The 26,333-nt window shown below is 36.9% G+C and overlaps 1 protein-coding gene across 12 annotated transcripts in view; it reads left to right on the top strand.

The window, feature by feature from the left end:
- SLC9C2 (solute carrier family 9 member C2 (putative)) overlaps window positions 1-26,333 on the top strand; it is a 107,341-nt gene that overhangs the window by 10,937 nt on the left and 70,071 nt on the right. For all 12 annotated transcript variants that reach the window (XM_077901700.1, XM_077901710.1, XM_077901709.1 and 9 more), the window contains 6 exons: window positions 5,620-5,785; window positions 13,116-13,232; window positions 14,841-15,002; window positions 19,205-19,304; window positions 21,514-21,657; window positions 22,455-22,623. In XM_077901700.1, coding sequence (XP_077757826.1) covers window positions 5,620-5,785; window positions 13,116-13,232; window positions 14,841-15,002; window positions 19,205-19,304; window positions 21,514-21,657; window positions 22,455-22,623 — 858 coding nt within the window. The remainder of the gene's footprint in view (window positions 1-5,619; window positions 5,786-13,115; window positions 13,233-14,840; window positions 15,003-19,204; window positions 19,305-21,513; window positions 21,658-22,454; window positions 22,624-26,333) is intronic.

Genomic DNA, 26,333 nt, shown 5'->3' with positions numbered 1-26,333 from the left:
TCTTCCATGCTTTTTTCAATCCCTGCTGGTATCTTTATAATCATTTTTCTGAACTCTAGTTCTAGCATCTTACTCATGTCTATACTTATTAGGTCCCTGGCACTTAGTACTGCCTCTTGTTCTCTTATCTGAGGTGAGTTTTTCCATCTTGTCATCCTGCCCAGAGAAGACTAGATAAATGAGGGAACAAATACTAAAATGACAACAACGACCCCAGAGAAATATACACTAAACACATCAGAAGAGACTTGAAAGTGAAAAAAGAAAAAAAAAGAGAGAGAGAGAGAGAATATAATCAGACAGGTGAATAGAGCAATAAACTGGATCCTGTGTATATTTGGTCCATTTATTAGAAAACTAGATCTCAAAATTGTAATGAAAGAAAAAATTCTATGTACAAAAATATTTAAATACAATGAAAGGATAGAATATAACTGTAAAAATGAAAGTTAAAAGACACACAAAAAAGAAGGAATATAAACAGACACATGAACAGAACAGAGCAATACACTATAACTTGAGTGTATTTTTGTTAGTTTGCTAGAAGAAACTACATCTCAAAATTATAAAGAAATAAAAACATATATATACAAAAAATACATCGATAGATGTAACTGTGATGATGAAAATTAATAAAGACTTTAACAAAACAGAAAAAACAAAAGGAAGAAGAAAGGAGGAGGAGGAGGAGGAGAAGGGAGAGAAAAAAATGCAGATATGATCACACAAGTTAAGGAAATAGAGCCATACACTAGATGCTGGGTGTATTCTGGCCTGTTTTTTAGAAGAAACTTCATCCCACAATTGTAAAGAAAGAAAAACATACATATACAAGATAAAATTAAATACAATGAAAGGGTAGAATGTAACTGTAAAAACTAAAATTAAAAAAGATTTTTAAAAAAGAATTGATAAAATAAGAAATTGGTTGAAAAAGGAAGAGAAAAAAATTAAAATTGAAAAACTGAAGAATCGTGGGGGGAAAATCCATGAATTCTATATGTTATATTCCTCTAGCGCTGGAGTTTTGCTGTTCTCAATGTTATAGACTTGGTCTTGGCTGGATGTTCTTGCTAAGCTGGGGGAGGGGTCTGCTGCACTGATTGTCCGGTGTCTTTGCCCTGGGTGGAATTGCATCACCCACACCAGGAGGCCAGGCTAAGTAATCTGCTCCGGATTGCTCTAGTTGGTTTTTGTTCCCTGAAAGCTTTACACACTGCTTTAGAGGATGAGAATGAAAATGGCAGCCTCCCAATCTCCAGCCCTGGAGGCAAAAACTCGGGCCTCACTCTTCAGTGCGCTCTCAGGGAAAAGCAGTCAATCACTCCTGTCCCCCTGGACTCCGTCTCCACTCTGTGCTCACCCAGCCTGTGACCCAGTGTGTCATCTCAGGCATGCAACCCATTTGGGGCCCCCAAACCCTGTAGTCTCCTGCAGTGGGCTCCCATACCACTCCTCCCAGGGGAGAAAGGGGGGCCTCCTGGGTTCTGCTGCTGGCTGGGCCCCTGTTCAAGGAGTGGTCATGCTGACTGGGTGGGGGTTCATGGCTTATGGCAACCCCAAGCTGAGAGCCCACTCCTGGGCTCCCAGATTGAGGCTGGTTTACCCTTTCCAATGCCTGGGAACTCTGCCACACTCAGGCACCCCCGGTCTTCCTGTGACCCCAGGGATCCTGAGATCACACTGGGGCACCTGGGTTTTGTCCCTGCTTCCTTGCTTGAGCCCCTTTCAGGCAGGGGATCCCTCACAGGAGCAGACTTCTAAAAGTTCTAATTTTGCCCTCTGCGGCTCTATCCCTTTTCAGCAGGTGGCTGCCTGAGGCTCCCCCACCCACCCCGTGGTTTATCTTCCCATAGATTGCCTCAGATTCACTTCTCCACATCTCCTACATTGTTGCAGAAAGTGGTCGCTTTTCTATTTGTAGAGTTGTGGCTAATTTTTTCTTAGATTTCCGGTTGAGTTCTCAGGTGTTCAGAATAATTTAATAGCTATCTTGGTGAATTCCTGGGACAAGACAATACTAAAGTCTTCTACTCCTCTGCCATCGAGAACCCTCTTGGTATTTTTCTTTTTATGACTGACTTATTTCATTTAGCACAATACCCTCTAATTTCATCTATGTTGTTGCAAATGGCAAAATTTCATTTATTTGAATTTTCATTTCAAATTCATTTTTTGTTTGCCAAAAATGGCAAATTTCATATATTTGCCACATCTTTATCCATTCATCTGTTGATGGGCACTTCAGTTGCTCCCATATCTTGGTTATTGTAAATAATGCTGCAATAAACAAGGACACATATGTCTTTCTGAATTAGTGTTTTGTTTTCTTTGGATAAATACCTAGAAGTGGGATTACTGAATCTTATGTTACTTCTAGTTTTAGTTTTTTGAGGAATCTCCATATCGTTTCCACACTGGCTGTATCAGCTTAAATTCTTACCAACAGTATATGAGGGTCCCTCCTCTTAATATACTTATCAACCCTTGTCACTTCTTGTCTTTTTGATACTAGCCATTCTGACTGGTGTTAGGTGACATCTCATTGTGGTTTTGATTTGCATTTCCTTGATGATTTGTTATGTTGAACATCTTTTCATGTGTCTGTTGGTCATCCATATGTCTTCTTTGGAAAAATGTCTATTCAGGTCCTGTGTCCATTTTTAATTGGATTACTAGCTTCTTAACCTATTAATTACTTAGAAGTTACCTTAAAATTTCCAAATATGGCTTATTATTATTATTTGTTTTATCACATTGTGACCAGAGAATGTGTTTTGTATAATGATTCTTGTGATTTGTGGAGATTTGCTTAGTGGCCTAATACTTCAATTTTCCAAAATGGTCTGTTTGCTTTACAAGAATATATATTCTCTAATATTGAGTACAGGGATCTAAATTTGTTCAGGAGATTATTTTGCATCTTATGAAGTTTGGACTTCTATATTTTTGCCAGTATTGTTTTTCAACTTAATATAACAAGCTTCCATGATAACTATCAATTTTTCTTTGTGATTCTGCCAGTTTTTACTTTATATAAATAGAAACTATTATTAAGAGCCTACAAGTAGTTATTTTCCTAGTTAATTTTTTTCTCATTATTTAGTTTTCCCTTTATCTCAATTAATGCTTTTTGCCTTCAATTTCATCTGGTATTACTATAGTCATTCCAGTTTTCTTTTGCTTAGTATTTTCCTGCTACAATTTTCTCATCCTTCCACCTTCAAGATTTTGGTGGTCTTAGGTTTAGATATTTTTTTGGTGACATATAATTAGATTTTGTTATTTTGTTATTTGAGAATCTCTGCTACATGAAAAACTAGTTTAGTATTTATTGTGATTAAAAATAGATTTAGAGGGATCCCTGGGTGGCTCAGCGGTTTAGTGCCTGCCTTTGGCCCAGGGCACGATCCTGGAGTCCCGGGATCGAGTCCCGCGTGGGGCTCCTGGCATGGAGCCTGCTTCTACCTCGCCTGTGTCTCTGCCTCTCTCTCTCTCTCTCTCTCTATCATGAACAAATAAATAAATAAATCTTTAAAAAATAGATTTAGAAAAAATAAAATAAATAAAAATAGATTTAGAAGGACAAAATATTTTAAAAGATTTGAGGCACCAAGGAAGATATATGGACAGAAAATAGCATTTGAGGAAATATGCTCAACACCATAAGTCATTGGAGAAATTAAAAGCACGGTGATATGTACCACTACATATCTACTGGAATGGTAATAACAGCAACAGTAACAAGCCTGATAATACCAAGTGCTGGTAAGAATGCAGTGAGAATGCAAAATGGTACAGCCACTTTGGAAAACAGTTTAGGAGTTTTTTTAAAAAGTTAAACATAAAAAAAAATATACTTGCCCCATGACCCAGCAATTCCACTTCTGTGTATTTACTGAAGCTAAATGAAAGTTTATGTTTACACTAAAACCTGTGTGAATCTTTTTTATAGCTGCCTTATTCATAATCTGTAAAGTCTAGGAACAACTTAAATGCTCCTCAGCTCATGAATGAATAAACAAATTGTGACACATCTTACAAAGGAATATTATCCAGCAATGAAAAAGGAGCATTAACAGGCACAACATAGAAGAATTTCAGATGCCTTTATGTTAAGAGAAGGAAACCAGACTCAAAAGGCTACCTATGTATAATTCCATTCATAGACCTTCCTTCTAGCAAAGGCAAAACAGTAGGTTTGGAGAACAGATCATTTGTTGCCAGAGACTGGGGATAGAGAAACAAATTAACTACAAAGGGGAACATGAGGACATTTTAAAGAAAGATTTATGTATTTATTTATTGAGGGAGAGAGACAGAGACAGAGAGAGACAGAGAGAGGGTTGGGGCAGAGGGAGAAAGAGAGTCGTTTTTTTTTTTTTTTCTTTTTGAGAAAGAGAGTCTTAAGCAGACTCCACACTGAGCATGGAGCCCAATGTGGGGCTCAGTCTCATGACTCTGAAATCACAACCTGAGCTGAAACCAAGAGTTGGACACTTTAATAAACTGTGCCACCCAGGTGCCCTGAGGACATTTTTTGAGTGATCTGTTTTGTATCTTAATTGTGGTCATGGTTACATGACTGTATCTGCCAAAATTCATAAAACTCTACATCAAAAGAATGAATTTCACTGAATGTAAATTAAAAATAACTTTAAAAAAATCAAAAGAAATAGATTTAAATTTGTTTCTCAATTTTGCACTTTGCATTTACCATGCTTTTCCTTTGCTTCTCATTCTTTCTTTCCTTCTTAAGTTGGTTCAGTTGTCTTTATCCTTTAATTCCTTTTTCTTGTTTAAAAGTTTTATATTCAATTTCTATTTTTTTTAGATTGTATCTATTTATTCATGATAGACACACAGAGAGAGGCACAGATAGGCAGAGGGAGAAGCAGGCTCCTCACAAGGAGCCTGATGTGGGACTCGATCCCAGACCCAGGGATCATGCCCTGCACCAAAGGCAGACACCCAACTGCTGAGCCACCCAGGCATCCCTCAATTTCTACTTTTGAGCAAGACACTACTACTAATTGCCCATCTGATATGCATTCTCCCTTTCTTTCTCATTAACAGAAACTTACTAGATTTTGCTTGGTAGGGTAGTGGGCCCAGTGTGAATTATTCTATTTCTCATCAAGTGGTAGCTGTGTAGCCTCAGAAAAGAGCGTGGCTAATGAAGTATATATAAACCTCTGTTGAATAAAGCTTCTAGAAAGCTCTTAATAAGAGGGCCAAATCAGCTAGCATGTGCTTTTTGCCCTTTGTTTTACCTCTTTTTCTGCCTGCAGCCCTGGAGATCAACACTGAGGAAACACAAAAGCAGGAAAAATTTGCATTCCATTTTAAGAACATTTTGATATTGGGAACTATTAAGCTGGACTAGCAACAAGAAAGATTGTGAATTGTTCTTATAACAATAAGATAGAATCTCTTTTGTTAGGAAGGGATGGTTTCTTTCAGGCAGGTAACCTAGAATACCTTTTAAAGTTATTTTTCAGAGTAATTTCAGAGTTACATATAAAATATGTAACTAAGATCTGATTCTTCCATAAGTAAATGCAGTCATGCCATCTTTAAATGTTAAATCTAATACTGTGCTATGAATTGGTTTCACAGGTCTTGCTAATAGGATTAGTTAGCCTTCTTATGACATTCATCATACTTGGATATGTGGTTCTGAAATTCAATAAAGATTTGTGGGATTTGCAGTCTTCCATACTCTTTAGCATGATCGTTGGCATGACAGATCCTGTTCATTCTGTGAATTCACTGAAAACTATTGGTATGTCAGATTTATTTCTTACATTGAAAATAAAAGGATAAATTATTTTCTTTTGATCTGGGTTTTTTTTTTTTTTTTTGCATGATTTGTGCATGATTTGTGCGGAATAGATATTTATGCTACTTTTCTTGCAGATGGGGCATTGGTTGACTTGAAAGATGCAATGCAAATAAGGTGACCCAAGATCTCGGATAAATAATGCCAATTATAATCTCAATGGATTTTTTATTTTTAAAAAATAATTTATTTATTTATTTATTTATTTATTTATTTATTTATTTATTTATTTGAGAGAGTGAGCACAAGTGGGGTGAGGGAGAGGGAGAAGCAGACTCCACGCTAAGCAGGGAGCCCCATGCAGGGCTTGATCCCAGGACTCGATTGCAGGACTCCAGGATCATGAACTGAGCCGAAGGCAGACACTACCAGTGGAGCCACTCAGGCGCCCTTCAACGGATTTTTTTTTCTTTTTTTTTGATGTAGTCCCAACAGTTTATTTTTGCTTTTATTTCCCTTGCTCAAGGATATGTACACATAAATATGCTGCTGAGGCCAATGTCCAAGAGCTTACTGCCTGTTTTCTTTTAGAAGTTTCATGGTTTCATATCTCACATTTAGGTCTTTAGGTTCAAGTGTTACAGTACACTGGAACCGTCCCCTCTGAACCACTTACTACAGAGCAGTGTCCAACTTTTTCAACAGTGTTATCCAAAGAATCATTCTACAATGATGGAAATATTCTATCTCTCTGCTTTCTGTTAAGATAGCCACTAACTGCTCGCGACTTTTGAGCATTTGAAATGTGGATCATATGACCAAGAAGATGAAATTTTAATTTTGTTTATTTCTAATTAATCTAAATCTAAATAGCCATGTGGGGCTAATGGCTGCCATATTGGATAGAACCGTTTTACAAAAAAAAAGCTGAGTAAGTCACTTCCCTACTTAAAAGCCACCAACAGTTTCCAATGACCTTTCAAATAAGGTTTAAAGTCCTCAGTTTGATATTCAAAGACAAGCTGACCCCTACCCCATTAGTTGCTCCCTGTAACACCTGTTTACTTGGTCTTCTTTATGTTCCTGTGACATACTATGTTCCTTCCACCCTCCAGGAGCTGATTCAGGTTGCTCTCTCTGCCAGGAAAGTTCTCTCCATCCTCACCCAATACTCCTCTTTCTTACATCCTATACAAAAACAACTTCAAAATGGATGAAATACATAAATGTGAGGAAACCATTGAGATCCTAGAGAAGAACACAGGCAGCAACCTCTTTGACTTTAGCCATAGCAACTTCTTACTAGACACATCACCAGGGGCAAGGCAAAACAAAAGCAAAAATGAACTATTGAGACTTCATCAAGATTAAAAGCTTTTGCACAGCAAAGAAAACAATCATAGCAACATTATCAACAATAGCTAAACTATTATAGAGTCCAAATGTTCATTAATTGATGAATGGATAAAGAAGAGGTGGTATATGTATACAATGGAATATTACTCAGCCATCAAAAAGAATGAAACCTTGCCATTTGCAATAATGTAGATGGAGCTAGAGTGTATTATGCTAAGTGCAATAAGTCAGTTGGAGAAAGACAAATATCATATGATCTCACTCATATGTGGAATTTAAGAAAGAAAACAGTTGAACACATGGGAAGGGGGGGCGGTAAGGGAGAGAGGGAAATAAACCATAAGAGACACTTAACAATATAGAACATACTAAGGGTTGATGGAGGGAGGTGAGTTGGAGGATGGGATAGATTGGTGAAGGGTATTAACAAGGGCACTTGTGATGAGTCCTGGGTGTTGTATGTAAGTGGTGAATCCAGTTCTCCAGAAACCAAAATTGCACTGTATATTAGGTAAGTAAAATTTAAATTAAAACAACAACAACAACAACAACACCCCCCTCCCCACATTTACTTTAAAAAGAAAGAAAGAAAAAAAAGCACTACCTCCCTTTTGGACTAGCTAACCTTAAGCGGGTAGTGGAAGGGTGTATAGTTTATTTAAAAGAAATGGGTTAAAAAAAAAAAGAAATGGGTAAGAATATAATTTGGCAAACATGTTCAATAATAGCTTATTCCCAAGAGAGTTTCAGGTCTTGCAGTACTTCCCCTTTTATTTGGTAACAGATAATTTCATTCTAAAATATCCCCCTGATTCATGTTTTATTAGCAGTAGTAAAAACATGAAATGATTAGATGCTATGGTTTCTGTTTTTGACTCAGAAATATTTTCCTAACCAATTTGAAGGTATTGTTTATATTTAGTGAAAATATATTGCCTTATGATTGGAATGGGAAACCTCTAAACTTGCCTGCAAGTGGAATTACCAATTTTACACCACCCATTTATTTTATTTTTTATTTTGTTAAATTTTTTATTTATTTATAATAGTCACACAGACAGAGAGAGAGGCAGAGACATAGGCAGAGGGAGAAGCAGGCTCCATGCACTGGGAGCCCGATGTGGGATTCGATCCCGGGTCTCCAGGATCACGCCCTGGGCCAAAGGCAGGCGCTAAACCGCTGCGCCACCCGGGGATCCCTACACCACCCATTTATATTTGCAGTTGGGAAAATGTAAGTTTTAAGACACTTTTGGTGGTGATATCCTAAATTGTCATATTTCTCAAAAAGTCTAATCCTGTCGTCTTTTCTTTCTCTCTTTTCTAAGTACAATTTTTATCCTATTTTTCCTTCATCTGCCTTTCTTTTTTAGCCATTTGTATTGGCCAGTTGTTTTATTCACCTCATTTTTTCCTGTTCCCTTTTCTGAAATGTCTTGACTATAAGTAAACTATAAACTTTATTGCAGTTTCTACATTCAAATTTTTTTCAAAAAGGAAGTGTAATAGAAAGTTTTTTTATTTCTTTAAAAGAAAACTAGTAAAGGTATTTAGCTCTTAGTTAATATTTTCCTTAAATCAGTAATGCTCAAGGTGATATGTGGATTCTGGATCCAATAACATTTTTTCCTAGTAAGACAAATTTGACTCAGGGGGGGATATCACTCTTGCTTATTTATGGTGTTTGCAGAGTCACCATTTAGGCTCTATATTGTCCTTTCTTCAAAACAGTTTATTTCTAATTGTCATAACACATTAATTTTTTAAGGAAAAATATTTTTTGCTATATGTCTAAAATTATCATGATATACAAAACTACAGTTCCTACAATGTAAATAGTGCTTCTTTTGATGTGGTGCCCTATGCAATGCATCAATCTCGGTGTCCTGACCCACTGAAAAATTAGTGGGGGTTCACATGTGAATGAAAAGGAACTTGTCTATTCATAACCTGTTTGAAAAGAATGCATTGGGCTCACACAGTTTTTTACTTTAAAACAAATCTGGAGAGACATCTGGATTGCTCAGTTGTTGAGCGTCTGCCTCAACAGTATAATCTAACAGTAACAGTATAGTATTAACAGTATAATATAATTAACAGTATAGTATAATCTCAATTGAGGAAAAAGTTTATAAGCTTAGAAAAAAAGACCTCAACATTAAGTTGTATCTGAGTTGTGAAATTGCATGGGCTTTGTTTTATTTTGTTTTGTTTGTTTTATTCTTTCCTTTTCCAAATTTTACAATGAATTAGAGAATATAAGTTAGTTCCACATTAAGCCAATAAAGAATGAGAGAGTAATTCTTGTGGTATTTTGCCATTAAACACAACTAAATTCAAATTCAAAGCTTCATACTTCAGACCTTGTATTTTACGTGTTCCTGGTTGACTCACTGAATTTGAGGGAAATGTGAAAGAATTTCTTGACCAGCTGAAGCCAAAATCCTGTTAGCTTTAAACCTGTTTAACCAGTATATTTGTGCCTTCTATCACAGTCAAAGCTAGCAAAAAGTAGTAAGCTGAATATTGGTTAGCAACCCTCTTGGGCATTTCCTGAGTGCAATTTGAAACTGACCCCCGTACGTGCGTGGAGGACAGGGAGAGATTATAAAGAAAGAGTCAGGCCACTGCAGGTTAGTAGGTAGCAGCTTTTATAAGCAAAAGAAACTTACATTCAAGGCTTATCTTGGGCAGCAGCAAGATGAAAGCATCCCTGCACCTATCTGCCTTCCACATCTTAAAAGTTTTTGTAGAGGCCTTAACTGGGTCCAGTCACATATACCGTGCAGGTGTTCTGAACAGCACATCAATATTTCTTTTTTCTTTTTTTAGGATTTTATTTATTTATTTATTCGAGAGAATGAGAGAGAGAGAAAGAGGCAGAGACACAGGCAGAGGGAGAAGTAGGCTCCGTGCAGGGAGCCCAATATGGGACTCCATCCCGGGATTCTGGGATCAGGCCCTGAACGGAAGGCAGACACTCAACACTGAGTCACCCAGGCATCCCCACATCACAATTTCAGGGCTCTATCCTTGGAGCAGCCTCCAGAGGTGGAAAAGGCAAGTGAAACCCACATTCCAAGCACAGAGGAGGGGCTGAAGAGCCTCAGATCACCCAGATCCAAGTCATGGGTCAACCGCCAGTCATATATCCTTCGTGATATCAAAGAAGCAGGAAAATATGCCCCACGGAGAGTACAAAAATAACAAGTAGAAACAGATTGAGTAATGAGGCAGATGGCAGAATTAGTAGATAAAAACATTAAAGCAGCTACTGTAACTCTATTCTATATGTTCAAAAAATTAGAGAAAAGATTAAGATCAGGGTAGAAATTACTCTTATTAGCTTATGAGAGCCCATTGTTAAATAATCAGGAATTTTGCAAGCCAGTTATTAACCCACTGGACATATATGGTAGATAGAAAAGAGACCTAAATAAAATTTCTAGAGATGAAAAATACAGTATCTAAGGCAAAAATTCCACTGATGGAAGAAGATTAGCACTGCAGAAGAAAGTATTAGTGAACTTAAAGATGCAGCAATGGAAGCTATCCAAAATGAAACACATGAAGAGAAAGACCTTAGTCTTTCCTAATAAGTGAACAACATCAGTGAGCTGGGGGATGACTTCAAGTGGCTTAATATACAAGTCCCCAAAAGAGGGAGAAAGGAAAAAAATTCGAAGAAATAATGGATGAAAAATTTCTGAATTTGATGAAGATTTTACAGTCACAGATTTCAAGAAGCTCAACATACCATGAGCCCAAGAAACACAAAACTACATCATGGCACATAAGAATCAAGTTCCTAAAAAGCAACGATAAAGAGACTATCTTAAAGGCAGCCAGAGGGGAAAAAGAGACACATTATATACAGAGAAACAAAAATAATAGTGACTTCTTTTCAGAAACAGTGCAAGCCAAAAGATGGTGGAGCAACATTGTTAAATTACGAAAAGGAAAGCTTAGAAGTCTCAGTGAAAATATCTTTCAAAAGCAAAAGTGAAATAAAACTTTTTTAAAAAAAGATTTTATTTATTCATGAGAGGCAGAGAGAGAGAGAGAGAGAGAGGCAGAGACACAGGCAGAGGGAGAAGCAGGCTCCATGTACCGGGAGCCCGACGTGGGATTCGATCCCGGGTCTCCAGGATCGCGCCCTGGGCCAAAGGCAGGCGCCAAACCGTTGCGCCACCCAGGGATCCCAAAAGTCTGTCTTAAATTAAGTTCATGATCCCAGGGTCTTGGGATCGAGCCCAATGTTGGACTCTCGGCTCAACAGGGAGCCTGCATCTCCCTCTCCCTCTGCCTGCCGCCCTGCCTGCTTGTGTTCTCTCTCTCTCTCTCTCTCTCTCTCTCTCATTCTCTGTCCAATAAATTAATAAAATCTTACAAAAAAAAAAAAGTAGCCCATGATATGAGGAAAAGTAGTCATTTAACTGGACACATTGCCATCTTGGATAAAAACAGTATTGTTACCAAGAACAAAGGATGGATACTGGTTGGGCTAGTACCAGTCACTATCACCCTACTCATAAGTTGTATTATCATAAAGCAATTAATTTGATTATATTTTCCATTATACTTAACTGTGAATAAGTGCCAATAAGATTTTGTACTTAATTTTTAATAACAGCTTTATTGAAATATAATCTACATACCATAAAATTCATCCTTTTTTTTTTTTGAAAGATTTTATTTATTTATTCATGAAAGACACACACACACACAGAGGCAGAGACACAGGCAGAGAGAGAAGCAGGGAGCCCAATGTGGGACTCAATCTTGGGACTCCAGGATCACGCCCTGGGCTGAAGAAGACAGGTGCTCAACCGCTGAGCCACCCAGGCATCCCAAAATTCATCCTTTTAAACTGTACAGGGGCACAGTTTAGTCAGCAGAGTCTGTCAGCAGAACATATGATTCTTGATCTTGGGGTTATGAGTTCAAGCCCCATGTTGGGTGTGGCGCCTACTTAAAAAGAAAAAATGTAAAAACAAAACAAAATTGAACTGTACAAGTCAGTGGTCTATATCTGCAGAGTTATACAAACATCATAACTATCTAATTTTAGAACATTTTTTATCACCCAAAAGAAATCTCTTACCCGTTAGCAGTCACTCATCATTTCCCTGTCCCCCAAGCCCCTGGCAACCGGTAGTCTATTTTCTGTCTATGGGTTTGCCTATTCTGGACATTTCATACAAATCAAACCATACAATATGTTTTTTTGCATTTGGCTTCTTTCACTTTGTATAATGTTTTAAAAGTTCATCCGTGTTGTAACATATATCAATCAATATTTCATTCTTTTCTGTGGTTGAATAGTTGAATTGATTATTATGAATAATACCACTATGAACATTCATGTACAGATTTTTGTGTGGACATAGACTTCAACTCTCTTGGGCATATGTCTGATATGAAAGGGAGAGAGAGAGAGAGAGAGAGAGAGTGTCTGTGTGTGTGTGTGAGTGAGTGTGCCTGAGCATGTGTGTGTGCCAGGGGAGGGGCAGAGAGAGGTGGAGAGAGAGAATCTTAAGTAGGCTCCACACCCAGCATAGAGCCTGATGCAGGGCTTGATCTCATAACCCTGAGATCATGACCTGAGCCAAAATCAAGACTGGATGCTCAACCAACTAAGCCACCCAGGCATCACTGTATTTATTCCTAAAATGTGATTTTTGTGGAGTTTTATGATTCATGTTTTTTCAAGCTAAATGTTGCGTCCTGAGAAGTGTTTTGTCTCATCCCAAAACTCAAGCATAGTTTGAGGCCATGGACACTTCAAAGAATACTCTTGTCCTGTTCCTTTCTTATTGGAGAGATAAAAAAGGGTGATTATGGTTGTCTCATGGAGCATCCCAGTCATGGCTTTTTTTTTTTCTTTTTTTTCCTTCTCTTGTATTTTTGTGTTTCCTGTGCAAGAGCATCATTTTCATGTACCAAATTAAATTATGTTTTATATTTCCTTTTCCAGGCATTTCCAAAACGTATACTGATATCATAAGAGGAGAATCAATGATCATTTGTGGCTTCACATCCATTTGTTTTGGAGTTTTTCGGAGCGACTTTCTCCACATTTCCATGTTTACTGGTAGGGGCATCTTTTCTATCTGCATATTTTCTTTCTTTCTTCTTTCTTTCTTTCTTTCTTTCTTTCTTTCTTTCTTTCTTTCTTTCTTTCTTTCTTTCTTTCTTTCTTTCTTTCTTTCTTTCTTTCTTTCTTTCTTTCTTTCTTTCTTTCTTTCTTTCTTTCAAGATTTTATTTATCCATGAGAGACAGAGAAAGAGAGGTAGAGATATAGGCAGAGGGAGGAGAAGCAGGCTCTATGCAACAAGTCTGATGTGGGACTCGATCCCAGGAATCCAGGATCACACCCTGAGCCAGAGGCAGATGCTCAACTGCTGAGCCAATCGGGCATCCCTATTTGCATATTTTCTAAAATAATTCTTGTATGATGCATTTCAATTCACACTGAAATTACATTAAAGGGTGCCTGGCTGGCTTAGTCAGAGGGACATGTGACTCTTGATCTCTGGGTGGTGAGTTTACCCCCATGTTGGGTATACAGATTACTTAAATAAATTTTTAAAAATCTTTAAAAAATTAAAATACATTCAAAATGTCTTTACTGCTTTCTCTATAATTTACTTTTGGACCAATTAAAATAGCATATCAGATGATAAGAAAATAAACATCTATGTGTTTTCTTGGACAGTAAAGGGGAAAGAATATTAAATGATTTCATCTCTTTCCTTCAACCCCCATCCTCCAACCCCCCCAGACACACACACATCAATCATCTGGCTCAGAGTAACTTCTTTCCTGGATCAACCTGGATCTCAATGAGTGGATACTACGAATTGACTTGATCCTGAATTTGAGCTTGAGGGTGAAGTCAGAATGCTTCAGGAAGTACTGGAAAGTCAGGTGCTAGAAGCGATTATAGATTCATGTGGTTAAAGTTCACTGGGATATGGAACATATTGCCTTGCTAGGTTTCCAGATGTGATACTAGTAGAAAAGAAAGGGGGAGGGGGGGAGAAATCACAGCATAAAAAGGGAAAAGGTGTCCTCCTGATCTGTTTATGTAATAGTTTTAGGAGAAGAGAGGTGCTTAAAGGAGAAAGAAATATTGGTGGTAAAGAAGGATTTGCAGTGCTTTTTAGTGGGGAGCTATAGACATTTGGGGTGGGGCCATCTTTGTTATTTAGGACTACCCTTGGGCATTGCTTGATACCTGCTCACTACTGCCACTAGTGCCCTCAGTTATTGTGACTATAGAAAATTTCTCTTCTCTATTTCCCAAATGCCCCTGGGATGGGGGCAGGGGTCACAAATGGACTGAAGGTTGGTGGGGACCCTGAACATGATTTGCTTGGCCCTAACATACTTTGTAAAAAATATGAATTTGGATGTCTTTTGGTTGAGCATTCACCCTCCAGTGGGTCGCAGATTTCACATTTATGCTCCCTACCTGGCTTCTGAGGACATTTGAGTCCGTTGTCCCTGGATAAGTGAGCCTCAAACTGAAGACTGTAAGGGAAATATATTCCCAGAGTGTCTGTGTTGCCAGGCTTTCATGGGAAACTCCCACTTGCTGAAGAACAAAACCCCATTCAAAATCTCAAAAGCAAACCAAAGTGCATAGACCCAAATGCCCTCAGTGAACTTCTTTTTTCATTTGTTTTCTTTTTTTAGAGTTCCGTGTAATCTTGGGCCTTTGCTTGGACATCTTGGGAAGCATAATATGTGGATATTCGTGTTCAAGAATCATTCAGTTTATATTGACTGACCTCTTTAGCAATACAATTACTAGCATCATTCTTTGCATTTCAATGGTGTACATGACTTTCTACATTGGTAAGACAGAAACAAATACAAAAAATGTGGTCCTCGAAATGAATTTTATGTATTTTTTTTTCCATTGATCCTGAATCCAGTTGCCTCTTCCCAACTGTTTCCTCCTTGTTGTGGTCCCTCTGTGCTTCCTGTCATATTATCCTGCCACTTATGGCTCTTTTCTAGTCTCTTAACATTCCCTTAATTTCAAGTCCATGTCCCTTCCCTTTGTATTTCTTCTCTATGTAATTACTCTTTTATTCTTTTTGTACTCCACCCTTTGACCTTATATTTAGTCACTGGCAGTCTCCTGGAGGAATCAGCTCAATGCTAATTCCTCTTTTGACCCTTAGCAACTCATCTCTAAAATGAGATTGCTGGGAGAGATGCTTCAAAGGTCTTTCCAGCTCAACTATCTTTCATTCAATGGGTACCAGACTGAGGAGACTAGGAATGGCAGCCTTTATCAGCAGCTAGGAAGCAGAAAGGGAGAGGGGAAAATCAGGTATACCTGTATCTGGAAGAGAAACAGGAGAGTAGAATAATCACAGGAGTCAGCGTGCCCCACAGTGGTAGACCAGCAATAATCACTTGCTAGTTTAGCAAGACTGGCAATGCAAGTTTTAACTGGCGTGAATGGGGTAACCAGTCCCCAAGAGCCATTGTAACTGCATTCAAACAGTCAAATCCTGCTTCTGCTCTCATGCCACACAATGGAGCAACTTCCATCTGTGGAAGAACTCTGGTATCAAGGGCTTCATTGCCCCTCGTGTTATCTTCAGTTACCTAAAAGTGCTACTTCCTCTGGAGGTAAATTGCTACCCAGGAGAGCGTATGGCTCCAAATCAGTAAAATTATGGACAGCATTCCCTGAAGGGTTGTTTCCATGATCCTTTTTCTTTTTTTCTCCCTGTGAACCTTTTATGGATGCTTTAAATGCCTGAAGAAAAAATTTTAAAAATTAATATTTCCATTTCTTCCACTAGATCATGAATTCCTTGAGGTGGAGGCTATCTTATTCAACTTTTTATTTATTCTCTTTTCTCTGTTCCCTCAGCCAAGCCCAGTACTTTCAGTATGCCTGAAAGTAATTAAATACACGTTGGTTGAATAAACTGATACTAGTTCCTGAAGAGCTGTGGAATTAGGCAGACTTGAATTCAAACCCTAGTTTCACAATTTATTAGCTTGCTGATCTTGGAATATTACTTATCCTCTCTAAGCTTCAGTTAGTTTCCTCATCTATAAAAGTGATGCAGTAACACCTAATTGATAGGGGTATTGCTGGCACTAATGAGATGATGTGTGTTATGTGACTTGCTCATGCTGATGTGTTGGAGATAGCTCTTACCACTTTGCCAGAGCTGATTACACATATCTCTTTACAACTCTATGCAAGTGGCATCATTTGAAATTGGTCATATTGGGAATATTTACACTGTGGAAATTGGCAGACTCTGTCCATCAGGGATTTTTTTTTTTTTTTAAAACCTCCAGAGAACTGGTTTTTAACATTTACCAGCTCACCACTGGACTCAAGTTAGGGCAGCCAACTTATGTTGATTCCTTTCCACTTTCTGAGGTGCTTCCAGTCAGTGCTTGGAAGGCCTGGAGTAGATTCTCCCTTTTAGTCTCAGAAGGAATCACTGCTGAAGGAGACTTGATATTAGACTCTGAGATCATAAAATTCATGTTGTTTAAGATAGTTTGTGTTACTCTGTTATAGCAGCCCCGGAGACTTCTCTCTCCTCCATTGCACTTTCCTGGGCTTCAGGGATTAAAAACCCCCTTACTCTTATTAAATATAAGAGTAAAGTCCTTTACTCTTATATTTAATAAGTTCCTGACAGCAGAAGTCAGTAACAGACATGTTATCAGGAGAAGTTCCATTGCCAGAAGTTCCATTGCCAAACATAGATAAAATTCTAATCCACACATTCTCCAATGTTACATTTCTGTAATGTTAACCTAATTTTTTTTTACTTCACTAATGAACACTCAGTCAATTGGCTTACGTCCAGGGAATATCTGATTAAAGTTAGATTGGGGTGTCACCTCTTTTAGCACATGCAGTAATTTCCATTTTTGTCTCAATTGTGTTCAATTCACGAAACCTGGACCTTGAGAAATCATTTGCACATTCATTCTTTTTCATGAATTAAAGCAAAAACAAAACAAAAAAAGGTGCAGGCATTTCCTCACAAAGGACACAATGCTTCTGGAACATTGTTGGTTGACAGGTAGTATAGTTGAAAATATTAATATATTGGCCCAAGGAAGAAAATTTGACTTAGGGTACAAAAGGCACTTGAAGAGTAAACGTATAATTCATGAGACATGGTGGGCTTTATAAAAGTGTAGTTCAGAGGTATACCAAGAGAGGTGCTTATACGAACATGAGGAATATTTTATCAAGTGACATTACTCAGAATTTCTGGGGAATGAAAATAACGAAGAGCAGACAACTTTGTTAGTCTTATTGTTTTAAAAGTCTCTACAATGTAAGCCTTTATTGCCTGTACCAATTCTGATTGTTCACTGTCCTTCACCATTGTCATTGGTGTAGGTGATAAATGTCAAAGGCCTTCTGTCATTACTTGAATATATTTTAGTAAGGAAACATCCAGTCTTGAATCCTCTTGCTTTAATGGAAAAAAAAAAATCCCTTTGATTCTATTAGGAAGACCTTCACTTTTTCTAAACCAGAGAGAGGATGAGAGAGACAAAGATTGAGAGAGCCACTTGTATACAGCATCAATATTCTGTGATGGTTTTTTTTCCATTGAGTCAGAAAAACTGTACAAATCTATTTTTAACAAATCAGGTTTATGCTGATGAAAATTGCTTCCTTTATTACGTGGTCCATGACTTTCCCCCCCTTCAGAACATTTAAAATACAACCGAATATAATAGCATTTGTAATTTTGTAAAAATGCTGTCTAATTATAAAAGTAATACATATGGATTATAGAATTTTGGAAATATCTAAAAAGTCAAAGAAGAAAAAAAATCACCAATAACTGTGTTATAAATTAAACCATGGATACATTTTGGTATATTTCCTCAACTTCTAAAATAATTCATATAAATATACATACATATGTTAATGTGTGCATTCATACCATGTAATCCTATAACACTGGATTATACTAAATAAGATGACATGAGTTTTAAATGAAGTTATTTACTGGTTTCCTCATAGCAGACATTTCTAAGTACTGTCTATTACTGAAAAAGACTATGATGAGCTTTAAAAAATCCAGTAATACTAATTATAGGGAAGTGGAAATAAGATTTCAAGAGACAGTTTCCCTATTATCGCAGTTACCAGCACTACTGGTTTTACTATCATTGGTTATTTATATTAAATTCAGTTAGATAAGTAGGTAAAAAGAAATCTAAAATGGACTTAAGTGATTAGATAAACTGGGGTGTCTGGATGGCTCAGTCAGTTAAGCATCTGCCTTCAGTTTGGGTCATGGTCTCAGCGTCCAGGAATCAAGCCTCACTTCATTCAGTCTCCCTGCTCAGTGAGGAGCCTGCCTCTTCTCCCTCTCCCTCTGCCTGCGGCTCCCCCTGCTTGTGTTCTCTCTCTGTCAAATAAATAAATAAAATCTTAAAAAAAAGTGATTAGATAAACCAAAGAAATAATAAAATTCTCTTCAAATAAACAGTATTAATTTGCTAAGCACTAAAGTGAATGCATAAAAACAATGGCATAGTAGTAGTGATTATATCAGGTATTCTTTGTTTTAAAAGTATGCCAAAGCACTTTTCATGTTATTTAATCTATTATGAATGACAACTCTGTGGGGTAGTATTCTTTTACACCCATTTTACAGATGCAAGGATGCTAATAGAGAAAAGGGAGGTCACCGTCCCAGAGCAGCCAGCTCTGCCTTACTCCAAAGCACTTCAAATTTCAGTTTCTACTATTTATTAGACACACATTTGTTGACATACTATCTGTGGCTGCTTTTGCACTACAATAGCTGAGTTGAGTAGTTGTGACGGACTATGTGGCCCACAAAGACTAAATATTTACTATATGATCCTTTACAGAAAAAATCTGCTGACCATGATCTACAGGACTAGCCGATTCTTTGAAGCAACTTTCCAAGAAATGTGACTCTTCAGTTTCTCACCAATTCTTTGCTCAAGATTAAGTAACTCAGTGTGCATATTCAAATGCAACTAATTCTATTCATTTTTTTTCTCCCCAGGGGAATCTTTTGGAATGTCAGGAATGATTGCGTTAGTCACTGTAGGACTGAATTTCGATTCCTTAAGCTTTAAACCGAGGATTGAGGTAACAATTACTAAGTAAGTCTCCTATTGTGTACTTGGTATAGATATCTTAAAAGGTTAGTGCCTAAGTGGTTCTGCCTTCTTGGACACATAAGACTCCCCTTTTATAACATTTTTCTGCCTTTTATTTTTGAATTTTATTACCAGTTATATTTGAAAGAACTTAAGGTACCAAAAATTCTTGACATCAATTGATGTTCTTGTTATGAATAATGTATCTGTGGTTCAGAGTTTGTGGTCTTTTTATACATAACTCTTGACAAAAATTTACTTTGGACTGTGGGAAATTAAAAAAAATACTTCATTCCTTTGTTTCCTTCATGATGTCCATGAATGACAGCATCCTAATATGGGAGCTGGAAAAGAAAAGTAGCAGAAAGATGCGATGCTAGCAAAATTCTTACCTGTCCTTTACACTTGGTAATGCAAGGTGTCATACTAATCTCTCTGGATGGAGGGAAACCCCTGTGTCCTCCCAGATTAATGAATTAGACTTTCTCTGAGAGACTGTGCTAAATTACGGGATTGTTTCAGAATTATTTCACAACAGGTCATAGCCCACTGTAGATCAAACAAAAGCAAATGTTAAAATTAGAAAAATAAGCCATAATCCTGAGTTTTCCCATAAGATTCCTTTTTTTTTTTAAACATGGAGGACTATCCATTGTTCTGAAATTATGTCCTGCCTTCTTTTTGGTGTTTAATTTTTTATTCTTTAATGAAATCCCAATAATAGAAAATGGTACTTAAAAAAATAACTTCTTTTGGCAAAATAAGAAATTGGCACCTATAACTTCTAATTTTGTATCTATGTGAATATGACACAACTGGTTTTTAGAATCAGAAGCTTGGGAATAGATAGTTCATAGAACATACACTTTTTGTCTGAATTCGGACGACTTCCTGTGCTCAGTCATGCTGTCTGTCAGCATCATTATAAATCCTCATTCTATTCATTTAATTGTTTATTCTTGAACCTATTCAACCAATCCTTTTTTAATGTCACCTGTGGCCTGGATATTATATCTTAGATTTGGGCCTACATAAGTAAGTCCCTTCTCAGACGGCACACACTGTTAAGTAGTGGGCATGTTTATGTATGAAACTAAGTGTGAATCATTATATATTTATTGGGATCCTACTATATGTAGGACATTTTTTTTTAGGTCTTATGGAGACATTTGAAAAAGTATTTTACTTAGTCCATCATTTCTGAATTTCAGAAAACTAAGCATTGGGGCTTGAAGTCCCCGTTATATCCTTCCTTTCTCTGAGTTCTGAATCTAATCAATAAAGAGATGGGAATCAGAAATTCAAACCATCTATTCAATAGGGGTAATGCTGTGTCAGCATGCTTTCCCTCTGAAGCCAAAATGAGGCTTCCTAATGCTTCTTTCCAAATAGATCTTGAGACCTATCTATAGGGAAGCTGGTTTGTGGAACAAGCACACTCAGCTAGTTAGCTGAAAGGGAAAGTCCCAGTGGAGAGGCCCAAGAGGAGGCAGGACTTGCAATCTGCTTGTAGAAATCAAACCTGGCTGGGTGCAAGCATATTGCCACATGGAACCAGAACAGCCCTGAGTCCTAACTACTATGTTCTGGTCTACTCAGTAAGGATCTTTGGGGGCGGGGCTATGTGTATAGATATTTAGAAAGCAATATGGGTGATTCTAATTCACTTGTCTGCCTAACAAACCATGGTGGTATAGACAACTGACCCTATAGGAGTTCACTTCCACTGAGAGTACTTAGGATGGTTTCATGAACAACACAGGATTAGAGTTAGCCTTACAAGATCTTTAGGAATTCAGTAGATGGGAAAACAGAGAGGAGGGACTTTCAAGGTAAGGGACTTTCAAGCAAATCATGAAGGGAGAAATCCTGCATTGAGGTGATCCACCAGCCAGGGGAGGAGGTAGAGACCCTTATTTCTCTGCCTTGCTCTTACTATTCTCCTATGAGAGGCAGCCCACTGCCATTGGGTGATGAGGGTATTGGAGAATATGGAGCTGGGTGTATTCTAGTTCCAACAAAATACTTTTAAATGTTGATAGTAACAGTATTAGAGGCAAGGACCTCTGCTTGACAAGAATGACTGATATATGATACATACTTCTTTATTTATTTATTTGTTTATTTATTTATGATACATACTTCTATGTGAAAAGGCAACTATTTAAAAAACACATTGCTTAAAATGTAATTTATTTTCCATTCATCCTAGGTTCCTAATAATGTTTTCGTCTGTATACCAACAGTTAATATATACTTTCTTTGGCATTGTAATTGGATGTGGAGAAACCAAGTATTTAAGATTTCACACTGTGGTTTTCATGCTCATCTTATTTGCAACAGTGAATTTTGTAAGGTAGGAATTATATTTTTAAGTTTGCTTACTGGACCTAGGTTCTTAAGCCTAGGATTAGAATTGGGAAGCTGTATATTATAGCAAGAAGAGCTCTGGGTATGGAGTCAGAAAACCTGTGTTGTTGTCAATGTCCTGACAAATGCTTGCTGAGCGATTGGGGAAATCTGTACTCTTCAGTTTCATGTAGAAAATGAGAAGGGGCAAGAACAGCAGCAGCAGCATCATGACCCATGAGCTCAATAGAAATGCACATTCACGGGCCCATCCCCATGTACTGAATTGCATCTCTGGAGATGAGATCCAGGAAACTGTTTTAACATGTTTGTTAAAGTTTGAGCAACACTGGAGTGGATTAATGGCTCCTAACATTTTTGTTACCTTTCATCCTCATTTGTTATCTCATAGCTATGGTATAACCATATTATTGAGCATCTACCATGTACATTATACCATTAATACAAATACAGCCCTGTGAAGAGGTGTTAATTGCATCCTTTCACAGATGGAGCCCAGGGAGGTTAAAAGCTTGCCTAGAGTTATCCAATTTGAAGGGCAGAATGTATAGTGTTAATGATAATTCCTTATATTTGTATAAAACTTCTAACACTGTTTTTAAGATTTGAGTATTATATGCAAAAGTTAGACAGCAGATTTAGTTTGTTCCAGAAAGTTCGAACTTATCAATAAACTGATTATTTTCTCTTCCCTGAAAAAATTTTATATGAAATTTAGTTTTCTACCATGAAAACATTGATACATCAGGTGTGATTTTTTAAAAAAGGTTTTTTTCTCCACAGGTTGCTTACTATTGTGTTAGTGAGCCCTCTTCTGATGCATGCGAATTATGAATATAATTGGAGATGGGGAATTGTTATAGCATGGTCTGGAATTAAAGGAATTTTTAGCTTACTCTTGGCTCCTGATATTCATAATCTGGCTGACCAAAAAGTAGAGTCACCGCAATTGGTAGGAAAAATCGTATCTCATAATTATCCGTACTTATTTATTTTGTAGTATTTGTCACAGTACCCAGTGATAAAGTTAACCATTTTTTTAAAATGTCAATTTTATTTAAATTTAAATTTCAGTTAGTTAACATACAGTGTTATATTAGTTTCAAGTGTACAATTTAGTGACTTAATACCTACATACAACACCCAGTTATCATCACAAGTGCCCTACTTAATCCCCTATCACCTATTTCACCCATCCCCCCCCATGCATCTTCCCTCTGGTAACCATCAGTGTGTTCTCTATAGTTAATAGTGTCTATTGGCTTGCCTCCCTCTCTCTCTTATTTTCTGCCTCTTCGTTCATTTTATTTTTTAAATTCCACGTATGAGTGAAAACATATGGTATTTATGTTTCCCTGGCTGACTTATTTTGTTTAGCATAATATTCTCTAGCTCCATCCATATTGTTGCATATAGCAAGATGTCATTCTTTTTTATGGTTGAGAAATATATGTACATATATGTCACATCTTCTTTATTCATTCATCAATTGATGGACACTTGTGCTATTTCCATAGTTTGGCTATTGTAGATAATGCTGCTATAAACACTGGAGTGCATATATAGCTTTGAATCGGTATTTTACTGTTTTTTGGATAAATGCCTAGTAGTGCAATTGCTGGGTTATAGGGTAGGTCTATTTTCAACCTTTTGAGGAAACTTCATACTGTTTTGCATAGTGGCTGCACCAATTTGTGTTCATCAACACCTGTTGTTCCTTTATGTTCTTTATTTTAGCCATTCTGACAGGTGTGAGGTGATACCTCATTATAGTTTTGATTTGTATTTTCCTGATAATAAGTGATGTGGAGCATCTTTTCATGTGTCTGCTGTGTCATATGTCTTCTTTGGAGAAATGTCTATTCATGTCTTTTGCCCATTTTTTAGTTGGATTATTTGTTTTTTGGGCGTTGAGTTGTATAAGTTCTTTATATATTTCAGATACTAACCCTTTATCAGAGATTTCATTAGCAAATATCTTCCCCCATTCCATAGGCTGCCTTTTAGTTTAATTGATTGTTTCATTTGCTGTGCAGAAGCTTTTTATTTTGATGAAGTCCTAATAGTTTATTTTTGCTTTTGTTCTTTGCCTCCAGAGATGTATCTAGAAAGAAGTTGCTACGGCTGATGTTAAAGAGGTTTCTGTCCTATATTCTACTCTAGGATTGTAATGGTTTCCTGTCTCATATTTAGGTCTTTCATAGATTCTGAAGTTATTTTTGCGTATAATATAAGAAAGTGGCCCAGTTTCATCCTTTGCATGTTGCTGTCCAGTTTTCCCAACACTATTTGTTGAAGAGACTGTCTTGAATATTCACTCCTACTTTACCAAAGATTAATTGACCACATAATTGTGGGTTTCTAGATTTTCTAGTGCGTTCTACTCATATATGTGTCTATTTTTGTGCCAGTACCATATTTTTTTGATCACTACAGCTTTGTAATATAACCTGGAGTCCAGAATTGTGGTGCCTCCAACTCTGCTTTTCCTTTTCAAGGTCGTTGGGGGTTGTTTTCAAGGCTACATTGGGATTTTGGTGTAATTTTGATAGAGATTGCATTAAATGTTTAGATGGCTTTGGGCGGTATAGACATTTTAAGAATATTTGTTCTTCTAATCCATGAACATGGAATGCTTTTCCATTTCTTTGTGTCTTCTTCAATTTCTTTCATCGATGTTTTATAGTTTTCAGAGTACTGGTCTTTTACCTCTTTGGTTAGGTTTATTCCTAAGCATTTTATGGTTTTGGTTCAATTGTAAATGGGATTTATTCCTTAATTTGTCTTTGTGCTGCTTCATTATTGGCATATAGAAATGCAACAGATTTCTGTATGTTGTTTTTGTATCCTATGAATTTATGGAATTCATGTATCTGTTCTAGCAATTTTTTGGTAGAGTCTTTTGGGTTTTTTATATCAAGTGTCATGTCACCTGCAATTAGTGAAAGTTTGAATTCTTCCTTGCCTTGCTTTTTATTTTTTCATTGTCTAATTGCTGATGCTAGGACATCCAGTACTATATTGAATAACAGTGGTGAGAGTGGACCTCCTTGTCTTGTTCCTGACCATAGAGGAAAAACTCTCAGTTTTCCCATTATGAATGATACTGTGGGTTTTTTTGTATATGGCCTTTATGATGTTAAGGTATGTTCACTCTAACTCTACTTTGTTGAGAGTTTTTATAACGAATGGATGTTGTACTTTGTTAAATGCTTTTTCTGCATCTATTGAAAGGGCCATATGGTTCTTATTCTTTCTTTTATTAATGTAGTGTTTCACATTGATTTGCAAGTATTGAACCGCACTTGTAGCACAGGAATAAATCCCACTTGATTGTGGTAAATGATTCTTTAAATGTACTGTTAGATGTGGTTTGCTTTGAGACTTTTTGCATCCATGTTCATCAGGGGTATTGGCCTGTAGTTTTCCTTTCTAGGGGAGTCTTTATCTTGTTTTGATATCAGGGTAATGCTGGCCTCATTGTATGAATTTGGAAGCTTTCCTTCTTTTTCTACTTTTTGGAATAGTTTGAGAAGAATAGGTACTAACTCTTCTTTAAATATTTGGTAAAATTTGTCTGTGAAGCCATCTGGCCCTGGATTTTTGTTTGTTGGGAGATTTTTTATTACTGACTCAGTTTCTTTGCTGGTTATCAGTCTGTTCAAGTTTTCTATTTCTTCCCATTTTAGTTTTGGTAGTTTATATGTTTCTAGGAATTTATCCATTTCTTTTAGATTGTCCAATTTGTTGGCATATAGTTTTTCTTACTCTTCTCATAATTGTTTGTATTTCTGTGGCGTTGGTTGTTATTTCTCCTCTCTTGTTCATAATTTTATTTATTTGGGTCCTTCTCTTTTTGATAAGTCTGGCTAGGAGGTTATCAATTTTTTTTTCAAAGAACCAGCTTCTGATTTCATTGATCTGTTGTATTGTTTTTTGTTTTGTTTTGTTTTTTAGTTTCTATATCATTTATTTCTATTCTAGTCTTTATTATTTCTGTCTTTCTGCTGCCTTTAGGCTTCCTTTCTTGTTCTTTCTCCAGCTCCTTTAGGTATAAGGTTAGGTTGTTTATTTGGGATTTTTCTTTCTTCTTGAGGTAGGCCTGTATTGCTATATGCTTCCCTCTTAGGACTGCTTTATTGCATCCGAGAGGTTTTGGACCATTGTGTTTTCATTTTCATTTGTTTCCATGTATATTTTAATTTCTTCTTTGATTTCCTGGTTGACTTATTCATTGTTTAGTAGTATGTTGTTTAATCTCTGTGTATTTGTTGTCTTTCCAAATTTTTCTTGTGGTTGACTTCAGGTTTCACAGCGTTGTAGTCAGAAAATATGCATGATATGATCTCAGTCTTTTTATACTTGCAGAGTCCTGATTTGTGACTTAGTATGTGATCTATTCTGGAGAATGTCCCATGTGCACTTGAAAAGAATATGTATTCTGCTGTTTTAGGATAGAATATTCTGGACATATCTGTTAAGTCCATCTGGTCCAGTGTATCATCCAAAGCCATTGTTTCCTTATTGATTTTCTGTTTAGATGATGTGTGTGCATTGATGTAAGTGGGGTGTTAAAGTGCCCTATTATTATTATATTATTATCAATTAGTTCCTTTATGTTTGTTATTGTTTTATATATCTGGGTGCTCCTGTACTGGATGC

Source organism: Canis aureus, chromosome 6, assembly GCF_053574225.1.
Source record: "Canis aureus isolate CA01 chromosome 6, VMU_Caureus_v.1.0, whole genome shotgun sequence".
NCBI lineage: Eukaryota > Metazoa > Chordata > Mammalia > Carnivora > Canidae > Canis > Canis aureus.
This window is presented reverse-complemented; position numbering and strand designations above follow the sequence as displayed.